The sequence below is a fragment of the Notolabrus celidotus genome, chromosome 21 (genome assembly GCF_009762535.1).
Source record: "Notolabrus celidotus isolate fNotCel1 chromosome 21, fNotCel1.pri, whole genome shotgun sequence".
Lineage (NCBI taxonomy): Eukaryota > Metazoa > Chordata > Actinopteri > Labriformes > Labridae > Notolabrus > Notolabrus celidotus.
This window is the reverse complement of record NC_048292.1, coordinates 8,602,571-8,617,560: the sequence shown is the minus strand read 5'-3', so window position 1 is coordinate 8,617,560 and position 14,990 is coordinate 8,602,571. Positions and strand designations below refer to the sequence as shown.

At 40.7% G+C, this 14,990-nt stretch overlaps 1 protein-coding gene across 3 annotated transcripts in view; it reads left to right on the top strand.

Annotated features, from left to right (window-relative positions):
* Positions 1 to 14,990, top strand: part of ccdc146 (coiled-coil domain containing 146) — a 65,484-nt gene that overhangs the window by 28,192 nt on the left and 22,302 nt on the right. For 2 of the 3 annotated variants that reach the window (XM_034673420.1, XM_034673422.1), the window contains 13 exons: positions 2,874 to 2,956; positions 3,132 to 3,225; positions 3,440 to 3,513; positions 4,499 to 4,726; positions 4,819 to 4,908; positions 6,710 to 6,806; positions 7,873 to 7,965; positions 8,330 to 8,497; positions 9,276 to 9,364; positions 10,486 to 10,650; positions 12,049 to 12,124; positions 12,615 to 12,763; positions 12,849 to 13,077. In XM_034673420.1, the coding sequence (XP_034529311.1) occupies positions 2,874 to 2,956; positions 3,132 to 3,225; positions 3,440 to 3,513; positions 4,499 to 4,726; positions 4,819 to 4,908; positions 6,710 to 6,806; positions 7,873 to 7,965; positions 8,330 to 8,497; positions 9,276 to 9,364; positions 10,486 to 10,650; positions 12,049 to 12,124; positions 12,615 to 12,763; positions 12,849 to 13,077 (1,635 nt within the window). The remainder of the gene's footprint in view (positions 1 to 2,873; positions 2,957 to 3,131; positions 3,226 to 3,439; positions 3,514 to 4,498; positions 4,727 to 4,818; positions 4,909 to 6,709; positions 6,807 to 7,872; positions 7,966 to 8,329; positions 8,498 to 9,275; positions 9,365 to 10,485; positions 10,651 to 12,048; positions 12,125 to 12,614; positions 12,764 to 12,848; positions 13,078 to 14,990) is intronic. The other variant, XM_034673421.1, reaches the window with a different exon arrangement.

The window sequence follows — 14,990 nt, the reverse complement described above, 5'->3', positions numbered from 1 at the left end:
TCTCATTCAGACTTAAAGTTGAGTTCAATAGTTTCATCCTTGTTCTTTAATAGAGGAATCATTTAAGCATAAACAAAAGTAATATAAGGAATGATCTCATATACACCAGAACGCAAATGATGCTGTTAGCGTACTTCCTTGTTTCTAATCTCATGAATCGTGTTGAATATGTAAAATTCCCAACTACTAAAGACTGTCTATTGAGGGACAGAAAGACAGAGAATCTGATCAGAGGTACAAGAATATAAACACCAGACCCTTAGGATAGTCTCAACCAAAGTACACTCACAATCCTCCAATCATTAAACTTGAACAAAACCCTTCTGCCTGAGCTGCTGCTGGCAAAAGTAGCTTACAGTCTGAGCCGTGTGGAACTTGTTGAATAAATTCAATGGCTTTAATTAACTTTTGGATTTTGGATGCTTTTGGGGTTCAATTATGCAACCGCCATTTAATTACTGATTATAATAACAAACATTGCAAATGTAATGCAATTCTGCTTTCCCTCCTCCTGCTTGTAGAATTTTCATAGCATACAAAAACATCTGCTCCCATGAGTCAAGGTGGCATGCAGTTTTAAGATTGATTTAAAGAAATCAAACAAAGTACCAGTTAAAGGCCACACAGCAGCGATTTGTCCCTGAAATACCTGCGTGTCCTCGTGCTGAGTGTTATAAAAACTAAAACCATTTGAATATTTAAAAAAAAAAATATATATATATATGTTTATGCACTTATAAATAAAAATGATTTACAAGGACTGTTCTAGTAACTATTCTGTACATGTTACAGGGTATGTGTGTGTGTGTGTGTGTGTGTGTGTGTGTGTGTGTGTGTGTGTGTGTGTGTGTGTGTGTGTGTGTGTGTGTGTGTGTGTGTGTGTGTGTGTGTGTAAAAGGGCCTTTTATGAGTTATTTTCCCATTTGGTTCTGTGCATCAAGTACTATATTAACTCTAATAAAAAACTCAAAGGTGCTGGGGGAGTTTACATTCTTCTCTTTCTGTCAGCTGCATACACACACACACACACACACATACACACATACCACATACACACACACACACAAACTTGACACATATGATTAATAAGCTTTGTTTTTCATCAGAGTCCTCACATACATTTCTCATTGTTTTGCTTTATACACACTAAATGGATACTGGACCGGGGGAAAGCCACAAAATATAGCTTCAAAGTGTGTGACATTTATCAAGTTGAATCAATAACAGCTGTTAAAATGGCTGTTGTTCACGCTCGAACTGGAACTAGTTACAGCACCAAAAGCAGTTTTTCTACCAAAGGTTGTATAAAATAAGTGGCTTTTAGCCTCCAAGTGGGAAAGTTAAACCAATGTGGAAGTGCTTTAAAATTGTATTGGCCAGCAGGGGGGGGGAACTTCACTGGTTGCAAAAGTAGTCTAATAGTAGTCAAGCAGTCAGCTCTTTCACTGGCAGACAGGTCTTCTGCCATTCGTAACGATTTCCTTTCAGTCTCAGTTATACCAGCCAATCATAGTCATCCATTTGAAAATGGGGCGGGTTCTATAAGATGACGACAAAAGAGCGCAGCTTCAGCCCATGGACTGTATAAATATTGTACATATTATCCATGACGTCACCCATCTGTCCCTGAGCGCAATTTGAAGCCAATCGTTGGCGGGAGCCATAATGGAAATGCTGAACTCAACTTCTGTCGAGCTAGTGTGAGGTAAAGAGGCGGGCTTTGAGCCTCCTAGCCAACAGCTACAGTGTTCCCGCCTGTCAATCAAGTCAGTCAGGTCCTTAAATGGGCAAAACTCGTAATCTTAATATCTTCTGAGCCATCACGATAGAAAGAAAATCACCCCCTCTACAGTGTGTGCCGATAGAGAAATAAGCTACTTAGACCTAAACCGTTTTTTGAACCAGGCTGTAAACATGTTTATTTCTGCTGCAAAGATTGTTTTTGTTGAACTGTTGTGTAGGTGGTTTCCTGAGTTTCTGCAGACACCCGATGAATTGCAGTTTGTAACACTTCCACATGGGCAGCATATTTTGAGACAAGAGGTTGCCAATTGCTTCAGCCTTTTTGTAAGCTCCCGCCACCGCAAGGTCCATTGAAATCGGACGCAATTACGGCCATCTAACTTCTATGTTGCTATAGGCTCAGTCTCACAGTGCACTGCTCTGATTGGTTTTAGGTCTATCCCTATCTATAATCACCTCCAGAGGCATTAACTCTGCCTGTCAGAATAAATAAAGCCATTGCAAGACAGAAAAAAAAAACCATGACAGTTCCTCAAGTCTCCACTTCAGGCTGGATCCAAAAGCCCAGAAAAACAATTGGAACCCATTTCCAAATAGATTTAAATTAAGTTTTCAGTCTTAATCAAGGATAAAGTACCCTTTAAAACAGTGAAAATTTGTTTCAGGACAAGTCTGGACTATTGTTAACTTTCTCCCATTTGGTTCAGAGGTGTAGTAAGGGATATAATCCCTGGTTCCATCCTTTCCTCCAAACACAGTCACTTCTGGTTTAAGAAATCTTTAAAGTGATGTCCAAGGAGCCTAAATGATGAAATTGAAGTGTTAGATCACTATTCCATTCACCAAAGGTTACACTGACACCCTCTTATACAGCCTATGCTACCACTGGATCAAGTGTGGGACCCGTCTAACAAAGACCAATGTGAGCTTTCAAGACAGAAATGTGCTCATGACTCAAAAAGAAACTCCATGTCCAAAGACAAGCCTGTAACTGATTCTAAGATTCAGGATCAGATGCTGGGAAGTGTTACAAAAATTTTGCCTGTGAAGCCAGAGCTGGATTAAATTGTCAACATAGACTTCATAGTCTTGATACGTGACCTATCTTGCTCTGTTGGTGGGTCCTCCAGGAGCTGGAGAGCAGAACAAAAGCCCTGCAGGACAAATATGAGGATCTGAAGAGAGAAGTTGCCGAGAGACAACTGGAAGTCAGGTATTTTATCTGTTGCTGCTCAGTTAGCCAGGTGTCATTTCTCACACTGCCACACAGACTGATACAGGTGTATAATTTTAGAGCTTCTTTTTATCTCGTCAGTTATAACGAGAAGCGCTTTTAATGTAAATTTTTCCGATAATAAGGATTCTTTTTGTGTCTCGCCCTTGCACAGAAGTCTGATGGAAGATGTGGAAACCCATGAAATGCAGATATTGAAAGAACAGAAAGAGCTGGAAGACAAGATGGAGATCCTAGAGCTCAAAGAGGTGTGTGTGTGTGTGTGTGTGTGTGTGTGTGTGTGTGTGTGTGTGTGTGTGTGTGTGTGTGTGTGTGTGTGTGTGTGTGTGTGTGTGTGTGTGTGTGTGTGTGTGTGTGTGTGTGTGTGTGTGAGCATAAGTGTGTGTAAGTGGGCATAGCTCACAGCCAAACATCAATAGCAAAAACAAATCGTCTTTCTTACGTTTCTTTTTGTGTGTGTAGGCTGAGAAAGTGCGGCTCATTAGCGTACCTGACCAGATTTTCAAAGAGGTTGAAAGGAAACATTCTAAAAGGGAGTAAGTACATTTAACACCTTTAATATATTTCATTTGGAAAGAGCAGGGAAGTTAATATCTGTAACACCCAGAATGAAAATGAGTTGGTTAATGCTAAATGAGACAACACTGAGATGGAAATACTGCAGTATTGTCTCTGGAAGATAACTCCCTGATTCATACAGTCCTCAGTTTGCTCAAATCCCTCTGTAATCCATCTCCTTTTCTTTATCTTGAGCTCCTGTACATGAAAGAACTGGATTAAACCGGATGAGATCTGAGCTCTCATACTGTAGTTGTCATAATGGAGAGAGCATTTGCTGCTAATTGTTTTTTGCTCAGTGTAAACTTTTGATCCTGGGTAATATGGGACAGAAAAACAAACACAATCTGTGCAAAGCTGAAGCAAAAAAAACAAAACGTTAAGTCGTTTATTTTCCTGCTGCAGATTCCAGGTTTGTTCATGTTGTTTGGTTTCCTCTCTGAATTGTGTCTTCACAGCCACAATCCTTTTGATATTCAGCAGATTTTTGCAACTCTGTGCAGATGCATATTTTAGTCCTAATGAGAGGCCGGAAAATTGAAGGTATATTTGTTGCAATGACCAGGTTCTTAATAATTTAACGGCGCAAGTCCAACACATGCAACATACACCATTATTTTTTAATTCCAGTGCATCTGAAGTCAAAATCCCCCATGCTAACCAGAGAATGGTTCCACTTGAAGCTTCTCTGCAGTCTCTTTTATGTTTATTTCAAATTAATATTAGCCTTGCAAGTGGTGCAGCGGAACTGTCTCCATGAGCCGTGTGAGCTATGACTTGTAATTTGAAATTCACAAAGCTGAGGGGCACTGGGGGGAGTGTGTAAAATATGGATACACATGCTGTTATTTCATAAGATGTGCCCTCTTCAAGTGCAAGGGAAGAGTTATAGCGGATACTCTGCTCTCGGTCTCTCTTTGTGCGACTTGAAGTTTTCTATCATCCCCCCCCAAAACACATTAGAGCTGCGATGAAGAAGATAGAAGCACTAAATACAGAGATCTCAGGTATGGAGCAGCATGTGAAGCAGGTGGAGCAGCGGAACAACTCACTGAGAAAGAAGAAAAAGGAGCTGAATGAGGAGCTGGAGGGTCTGCAGGCCAAAGTAGAGGCCAGTCAGAGGGAGGGCAGACGGCTGCTGAAGGAGCAGGAGATGAAACGGGAGGAGGGGGCCGAGTTAACGGGAAACAGGTACAAGATCCAAGTACAGTGAGACACCATGATTTCAAGACAAATAGGACTTAATCAGAAGTGAGTTACGTAGATGTGTTTTCTTTCAACAGAGGAATCCTGGAAATGAAGCTGCAGAATGTGATGTGTGACAGAAAGCACCTGTATGAGAACCAATCTGTGCTGCTCGGGGAGAAAAACAGGTACCGTGAATGATGGGAAATCAAGCTCCATCGCACATGCAAATGAGTCACCGCACTCTCAGACACCTCATAACTTAAAGACTGCATTTCAAACCTAGTCTGTGCAGAATGAATGTGTTCCTTAAAGACGTTAAAAGAGGTTTCAGTTCTGTCAGCCTTCTGCTATATATTTTACATATACCATAGACTCTATAAAACATGGATGGAGCCTCATTGATGTCAGCCATTTGTTTCTGAAGAGGCGTTATGAAGCCCAGTGATGACGGTTGTTATATTGGAAATGTAGTCTCAAACAAACTTTGGGTCATCTAGACCAGTGGTTCTCAAAGTGGGGGTCGTCACCCTCTGAGGGGTCGCAAGACACTAATGGAGGGGTCATTATTTATTAAAAATAATGTAAAATTCCATATTTTACCCATTGTTGTATAAAATATTGACAAAAATAGAAGTTACATTTGAAATAAATCCTTGCAAATCAAAATATGTCATTAGTTTTCTGTCTTTCTTTGTTGCCAGACGAGGTTAGGGCCGGTTAATTGATTAACAATAGTTAACAAAGATGCTGCTTGTTAATTAACAGCACAGAATGAAGCAACATTTAATCACTTCAAGGGACAGCGGGGTCACAAGTCTTTGGCACCTATATTTTGGGGGTCGCAGGCTGAAAAGGTTGGGAACCCCTGATCTAGACCATTGCTTCTCTAAATGGGGCTTGAGAGACACTTCTTGGAGGTCGCAAGACGCCTTCCAAAAAACAGTACAAATTTTGAGTGATTTAGTATAGCATATTTTATTAATTATTGTAAAAATATAAACAACAACTGTAGCTAAATTTAATAAATGTCCTTTGTTACCACATGACCCCTGAGGACGTTATGACAGATTATGGACAGTATCAGATGAAGCAACTTAACTTACAGCAGCCCAGTGAACACATCAGACCAGCTCAATGAAGCATGTCAGGCTTTAAGCCAGTGTGAAACTCACACACAGGGATCACCTGTATGTCTGCGTATTAAATATTGTACATCCAATCAATGCTACAGTCCAAAGATGAAGATAACTTGAATCCTGCTTCTAGCCTTTTTTTTAAATCACAATACAATGTGCAGGTTTTTGAATTGGCCTATTTGTTCTTGTGTGCGGCTTTGACATTGAACAACCTCAGGACAACGGGGGTTTCCAGTCTAGACTTTATTTGTGGGGTTTTGAACTGAAAAGGTTTGGGGACCCCTGATCTAGACACAGGGGGAAAGGTGGAGCTGAGGTGAGCCTTAGGCATCTTTGCACACTGTAACAACACAAACACCTAGGAAACAACTCAGTTACACCCCATATGAATGCTATTTATGCATAATTTTCACCCCCAATGTGATCAAAATAGATTGGTTTAAAAAAAACAATCCATTGAAAAAAGATGTTAGGCATAGAGAAATTACATATACATAGAGACCAAATGGTTTTTGAACCATGTTGAAAACATGTTTAATTCTGGAGTTAAGGTGGAAATTTTAACAAGGGGCCATATGGAAAGCGACTCACTTTTGGAGCAAGCCTCTAGTGGACATTTGAGGAACTGCAGCATGTATGCATTAGCTTCCCTTTTCAACACTGGAGGTTGCCCCCTTTTCTATCTATTCAGCTGCACTCCACAGCTGAGAACCTGCATATTCGCCACATATAATCATCATTATGTGAAGTTAGCTCATTTTGTGGAGGAGGCGGAACCATATGATTGTGATTATAGAGACCATGAGATGTTTTTGACAGTTACTAAAAAGATGCCTGTGTTTTTCCCCAGGCAGATGCAAGCCCTAAAGAGAATGGAGCATGCGTTGATCACGGCCACAGAGCAGCTAGAACACACACGCTCCATCTACAGTGAGCTACAGGCCCAGGTAACCAGTAGATGTATCAGTAAACCTTGCAATGCCCAAACACAGCTGACACGGTTAAGTGTTGAATGGTTTTGGCAACTACTTAGGAAACATGTCCAGGCTTTGGCAGAGGTGTGGGAACATTCGCAGGGGTGAAAATGTCATGATGACAGTAATCACCACAGTCAATCTTCACCACTGTACATTACACTAGAGGCTTTATTTTTATTATGCTGGAGCTTCCTGTAATTTTACAGATGTCCAGTGTTTTCACAGAGAAAATGAGTGAGAGGAAAAGGAGAGGGACGGTTATGGGAAACGTGTCAGCTCATCTCACAAATAAAACGAAATGAAAGCAAATCACTATGGCACACTTGGGAATTCAACATTGAACAAATACTGAACACAAAGGCGTCGTACTGTGCTTCATGTGCTAATCTACCAATCAATAACGACTCTCACATGAGCAGATACTTGTAATGAATGTGATGGTAAAGACTCAGACGTGGAGTCTGCAGGAAAACCACAGAAATTCATCATTAATCTGAATTAGGATGTGATTGATGGCTTTGATATTTAAAAATATAGTGTTCTAAACTTTACACAGCATGACTCCTTATTATTATTTTAACTACTGATGGTATTCTCTGCTTCATGAAAGCAAATCTTGTCTTATTGGTTTATGATGGACTAATAATCTTTGAATGTGGAGCGATGGAGCTGGTTGTACTGAACACAAGGACACCCTGCAGAGAGGGGCGATCCGGACGCCTGAAGGCATTTATTAATTATGAGTTTCAGGGTTTTTAGTGTCACTGGATGCAACAGCTATCTGAGACCTCAGGGAAACTGTGATGTATCGTGTTAATTATTCTACCATCAATGTTTCATATGGGATTTAATATGAAGAAGGGGCTAGATTTGGATTGAAGTTTGACCATGTTTTACTGGATGTTCACAGATCTTTCCCTCCAAACTCTGTAAAAGGCTGCGTTCAAATAAGAGCTAGAGTTGACTGACATTTGCACGTGTGCTAACATTTTGATGAGACTTTTTTTCCCCTTTAAATTCTGATTTGCATTTCAAGTTTGATGCTGTTCCCAAAAGAGAGGCCGGCGCTCAGCAGCGGATGGAGCTGCAGAAAGAGGTGGATGCTCTCAGAGTCAGTTTTGAAAAACAGGTAGGAAGAATGTGCGTGGGTGAAGACTGTCATCAGATCTTAAGAAAAACAATGAATGCTCCTTAAAAGATAGATTTTACATTTAAGTCTGTATCCACCTGCTGTCAAACTTTGTTTTAAAATATGTCTCAGAACCTTTTCACTTCTCGTTCTTACCTTTTTCTAAACGATCCCTTTGGGTTAAGGTCTGCACTTTGGCACGGAGGAGTTTCAATTTCCATCCTCTATTCATCTTCCCCACATTAAGGAACGCTTAGTCCACTTTGCTGTCCCCCATTCTGCTGTCAGTAACAATTCAATCTCAGGCAAACTGCAGTAGTGACATTTTTCAACTCTGAATTGTTCTAAATATGCTCCGACGCAGCTATCAGGAGCAGAGGAGGAGAGCAGGAATGAGCAGCAGCACGGGGTGATTCAGGAGCTGCTGAGGGAGTCCAACTGCCTGCGAGAAGAACTCCACAGCCTCCGATGTTTGACACAGATCAAAGCAGAGGAGAGGGGCCAGAAGCACCGTGAACGGCTTAGAGCTGAGGTTTAATACCAACACAAAAACACACAGATGTACTTTTAAAACAGATTAAGATGCTGTCATTTGTGCATTGAATCACTTATGCAAACAAATTCATGCATATTTCATACATGAATGTGTCAAAGGCATCAAAGGAGCTCTTATTTTAGGCGTTGAGTGTGAGAGGAGAGAAACCAAATATGATTTAAAAGAAAAAACACATATTCAGAGAGTGAGAATGTCTGAGCTTTACTGCCCTACAAAATATCACTGCTGCCATAATGTGGTTTTCAGTATAATTTGGAAAAATACAGGGACTCAGCAGTTTTACTTCTATAAAATTGAGGCTAAAGTCCAATGTGAGCATTTTTTCGACTGAAATTACTTTCAAAAATTGCCCTGGACTCCCCTTTCATTTCTTTTGACTGAAATCAAAAGTATGCACTTTTTTTTCTCCTCTAAAATGTTGTTAAATAGTAACATTTGATCAGTCGGTCATAACATCCAGTAACAAGGTAAGAAGAAGAATCAATTTCTTGAGAAAACCTTTTAAATCTGTATACTAAACCAGAACTGCTGTGTCAGCTAACTCCTCACTTTTTTTATGCATTTAAACTGTCAGGAGAAAAGCTGCTAAATCACTGAAAAACTGCTCACTCACAAATACAATTGAAGGTTGATGTTTGAGAGCGCACACACACACACACACACACACACACACACACACACACACACACACACACACACACACACACATGGAAGTGATGATACTGTAATTTTACCTGTGTAACTCCATCCGCAGCAGCTGAACCAGCATATCCAGCAGGAGCTGCAAGAAAAAGCCTTAATCATCACGGACCACAACAAGCTGAATACTATGCTGCAGCGCAGGTGTCACCGTTGTTTCCTCTTCTTATTTCCTTGTCAGCTACCTTTCATTAAACATAAAGGAGTGTGTCGCGATAAAGAGGTTACAAAGACGCTTCTAAGCTGTTAAAAGGCTGTATTAGGGGGAGAATAATCACCTGTCTGTCTGCATGTTTCCTGCCTCATGCACTTAGTCCCTCTTTACTCTTTCTAACACACACCTTTACATTTCATTATGTTGTCATTGCTTTTTGACTCACATTCTGCAGAAATGCTGCAAATTGAATTCCCTCACACTGTTTATTGATGACAAGTTTCACAATGAAAATTGATTCCCCTGTTGTTTGTTTGCATCCTCTGATCTGTGTAACAGCTGGGATCACAATTAATTCAGACATCTGCACATGTTGTCTGGGCAGAAAAGCATAACTTCCTAATTGGTCATACTTCAGTGTACAGACATAGACTAATGCGTCGGGCACCACCCAGTATAACAGCAGGCGCCCGCAGTGCATTCAATTAGGTCCGGACCACAGATTACAGTCTGATGTGGATTCACTTGACACAGAATCCGCTTCCAAAATCTGCATCTTGTCGAGTATAAAAACAGGGCAGGATGATAATTAAATGTCGTGCATGCTCTGTCTGTAATTGTAATCAGAAAACCGTTCATCTTTTTAGCAATTATTGTTCACAACTGGCATGTTTTACATGAACTGTGAACTGGAATTTAATGAAATGTCACATCACATTAGACTTATGATCTGTCACAACAACTTTTTGATTCACTTGTAATAAGTGGGGATCATGAACACAATGTTTTAACATGTTCACCTGAGCTTACCTCTTGTTTTAAACATAGACTGTATAGGTTGACGCTTGGTTTTAACTCTTTTAAATAATATGTGATATCAGGATGACTAAGCCCTTAAATGCACCAAGTCCAGGTGGCTGTCATCGTCTCAGAAGAAAACATTTCACAGAATACAAATTTAGGGCAAAATGCTAAACTAAGAGATTTGAATGTATGTGTTGTACAGATGTGAAGAAAAAAAAACCTTAAACAGTGAATAAATGGTCAATAACTGCCCTTCGTAGGAGCCAGAGCCATAGTGTGCTTCTCTAATCAGTCCTTCTCCTCTCAGGCTATCACAGTACTGTAAACTGTGCCACATGATCATGGCTGAGAAGAACAAGTACGTCAAGCTGAAGGAGATCGCCTCCCAGACGATCACAGAGCTAGCGGAGCAGGATAAGGTGCTGGAAAATGAGAAGGAAATCCAACGTACCATTGCCATCAACAAGGACAGGTGAGTGTGACTTGTACAAGAAGCACTGAGGGTGATGCAGGGTTCCTACACAGTATGGAAACGCATGGAGATGGATGGGAGTCATTTCTAAGTCTGCATAATTTGCATTCTGTTTTCTATGTAATTGCATGGTATCACAAATACAACCAGGTATGAGGCTTGTAAGAAACTTTTATTATCTAGTTATGCAGTGATGAAGCTATTGGAAAAGTGGATGCATTGCCAAAGTGATATGAGTAGAGGTAGCATTGGCTGGCTCAAGTATAGGTAGCATTGCTCAGCTTGAGTATAGGGGCATGGACTGAACTGCGACCTTGAGAGAAGGCAAGTTTTACTTGATAACACAGCCTCGAAATAAAATACAGCACACAGTTAGCATGAAGAGACTCAGCTCACACTGTTTTAGATGGTGCTGTATTTCATCACAGATGGATTCACTGAATCAACACGTGAGAGGAGATAAGCGCGAGTAGCAAAGACGTTTCAACACGGCTTTAAAATCCTTTTTAACTCAAAAAGCTGTGGCAGAGATCGCCGGTGTTTTGGTTTAAATAGCGACCCTGTTAACTGCCGACTTTCAACCGGATGCATTCCTCATAAATGTCTTCAGACGATCATTAAATACTTATCTGATGAGGATATTGAATCTTAAAACTCCCTCTGTGTTTCAACAGCTGTGTAAACTCCACAAACACTGTTACATTCAGCTGAAGGTCTCCAGTTTACAGGGTCTCTTTTAAAACCGTAACACCAGGAGAGACGCATTCGTGGTGAGCTGAGAGAAGACTACCATTACAAGCTGCTAAATCAAGTGAATCACAGCTTCTTCTTTTGAAAAGTACACACACATACAAAACAGATAGAACAAATGAATGAAAGGGAAATCAAGTGAATCACAGATGTGTGTGATGTTACTGTGGACGACCGGCGGAATAAACACACAGCGGTTAATCTACCAATCAGACACGTTCAGCATTGCAGGCCCTGCCCCCCAAAAGCCCCTGGACATTTGAAAAGTACTACCCCCTAGCAGGGGCTTTTTAGGGGGGAGATTATCTACCCCTGAACTAAATTTAGACCCTAGTTCCACCGGTTGAAATGCACGTAGTTCAGGGGTAAAGTCCCTAGTTCCGGGGTAAAGTTCCTCTGGTCGAAAAATGCCTTAACATACACGTTAGCAACTGGAATCCAAGACTATTTATTTACATGACAAACATCCAGCTATAAGTGCTCCAGAAAGTAATCCACTATCAGGTACTGTAGAGGTGTTGCTTCCTTTGTAAAGGTTACAATAGTTGCCATTATCACACTTTTTCTTTACTGTTAAAATAAATGTAACATACATCTCCATCCCTGTTATTTTGTTTGTGTTAATATGTACATACATGTCTATTCCAGATCACTCACAAAAACTCATATGAAGATTTCTAATATCTCCAAAATGAGGGATAAACTGCGTAATGACATCTCCAAGGTAAATATGCACACACTCGCAGAGCTAAAAGCAGTCAAAGCACACTGCGGTCTGTGAGCTAGTCACAAATTGAACAGATTAAAAGATGTATCAGATTTCTTTTATAAGGAATTCTATGAGTCAGAGGGCCACCGAGCCAGACAGAGATACAGAGCCAAAGCTGCTGCTGAGCTGTTTTGAGAGTGTTGCAAATTTCTAGCAGGGTTCTTAAACCTTGTTTGTGACAGCTTGAGAGTTCAGGAGGCACGCTGAAAGTTTCCCAGTGTTTATCTTTGCGTATTACATAAGACACTCAGAAAGATACACCCAGTGTTCAGTTTAGAACAGTTTTTGAACTTTGGGGTTGTCTGCTGTTGGTGTCACCATTAAGTGGAAGTTCATTCCAGAACACGTGGAGGAAGAAACATTAGCTACTGGTCTGCTTTTAAGAAAGATAACTGTGGTTCATATGATGTTAAGGGGGTTACTGTGTTGTTATGATGTAATGTAGGCTGCCTGGAAGCAACAACAGATCAGTGAGGAGTTTGAGGACAACAAACTGGAATCAATGAGACTCACAAAAATGATAAACATGCAGGAGCAAGCACTTCTGGATATGAACAGGAGTCATGAAACAGCCATACAGCGCCGCAATTCTCTGTAAGTCTAAATATGGCACTTACATAATCTTTAATCCTGAATTTAAGAATAGAAATGTCAAATAATGTCTGTGCCTTGGTTACAGTGGCATTCAGCTGCTGGAGCACGAGGAGGTTTTATTCCGCTACTATGAAAAGGTGAACATCCAGGAGGCCGCCATTACTAAGAGCAACATGGAGCTGGACATCCTGGAGAAGGAGATCGAGGACTTACAGTTGGCCATACACGAGAAGAAGAGAGAGATAGAGCTGAAGAAGAAGGAGGTGCCCTTAAAGAAAAAATTGGAGGAAGAGATCACCGAGCTGCAAATTGAGGTACAAAAAACGTAACCAGAATCAACATCATTACACAGCTACAGGCGAATCATAATTTCATCATACCTCCTAATAATCAAGCTGTAGAATCCATACTTTTACACTGATAGGAAAGGAAGTTTTGTGACAACACTTTCATGGCTGCAAACTAATTACTTGCAAAAGACGTGGGCGTGAAAATTGTATGCTCTGTAAAACAGTCGAGGATGGTTGATAGACAAATTTCATGGAAATCATTCACTCCTCTGTTGTTTGAACAGTGATGACAGTGTCTCAGTGACAGCTTCCCAACGCCTACTTCTTCTTTCTCTGCATCTTCTCTTGTGTCTTGCCAAATAGGAATGAAACCGGTCTATGCATTGTGTATAGAGAAGAGGCTGTAGTTCCCTCTGAAGTAACTTCAAAGTATGCTACACTGTATTTCTGCAGTTTTGTACCACATATATTTTTGCAGGGGCTAGTTTGTATTATTTGTCCAGTACTCGTTGGATTCAAACTCCAGGTTTCCCTGTCTTATAGTCCTCTCTGGAGTGATTGGATGATAAATCTTGCAGAAAGACAGATTGCGTGTGTGTGTGTGTGTGTGTGTGTGTGTGTGTGTGTGTGTGTGTGTGTGTGTGTGTGTGTGTGTGTGTGTGTGTGTGTGTGTGTGTGTGTGTGTGTGTGTGAGCAAGATATCCTTGGAGTCTTTTTGGCGGATTCGGTATGTTTCGACTTCCATGTCCAACAGTGCTGCAGGCCAGCTATGTGTGTGTGCATGTGTGTGTCCCTGAACCTCCAAAAAAAGCAGATTTTAGACATCAATATGATTTATGTGAAACGAGGGAAGAGTCCTTAATGGATCTCAGGAAGTACATGTTTGTTTTTACATGTGAGTTGTGTCCAGGGTATTGCAGACTGTTGTGTATCTTTGTAAAGTTAGGGGAACTCCAGAAAAACAAGCTCAAGATGACTTCCCCTTGAAGTGTGCGACCCCAGTTTTGCTTTCCACAGCTAATGAGTTGATCTCTTGTTTTGGAGTCGTGTTCTTATGCTGAGACTTCTTAATTAAATGCAGAGAGTGGGAGGGATTTGTTTTCAATCGAGTGAGTCAAGTTTGATATTCTTCTATGCATGACGTAAATATAAACATGCAAAGGAATTCATTTTGACTCAAATCCAAATAGAAAATTAAATTGTTGTGGCTTTTAGAAAAATAACACAAAAATGTACTTCTGTGGTCATTGCATGGCCTTGTATCCTGAAGCTGATACTTTCACTTTGATTTTTGGAGGTGCACCATACTGTTGAGTGTCTCCGATATCTGATCAGAAACAGAACTTATGGTTACTTAACTATTCAGACAGGCACACAGGGAAAAAAAAGGAAGTAGAGATAAACCAAGAGAGACAACCAAAACAAGCACACAGCACCAGTTTCATGCAGAGACACACATGAATAACAAACACATTCAAGCATCTTTGCATTACATAGAGAGTGACAGACATTCTGAAAGAGACAGATTTGAGATAGACAAACACACCGTGTTTCCCTGCCAGTGGCTGCATCGGGGGATTGGGTGTGTTGCTGCTCTGGATCACAGCGACTGGTTTTGACTTGCTGTTGGACCAGACCCCTCTCATCTGAGTCTTGTGCTCTGTTGGATGAACGCAGCGTTGGAACAGACTTCACCATGTGTTATTTTTTTTTTGTTCGAAAACGCCCATTTCTCTTTTCTCCATCTGTTTACTCCTTCTGCTGTTTATCATTCGCCATGAGACCTTTGTTGGTGCCATACTTTTTCTTTCACTCTTACTATTGTTTCTCATATGGTTTTATTCTTGACCCTTCCTCCCCTCACATATAATCCAGGTTTTTATTATCCTCATGAGGCTTTTCTGGAGTTTTGTGCCATTATTGTTTTACTACTACAA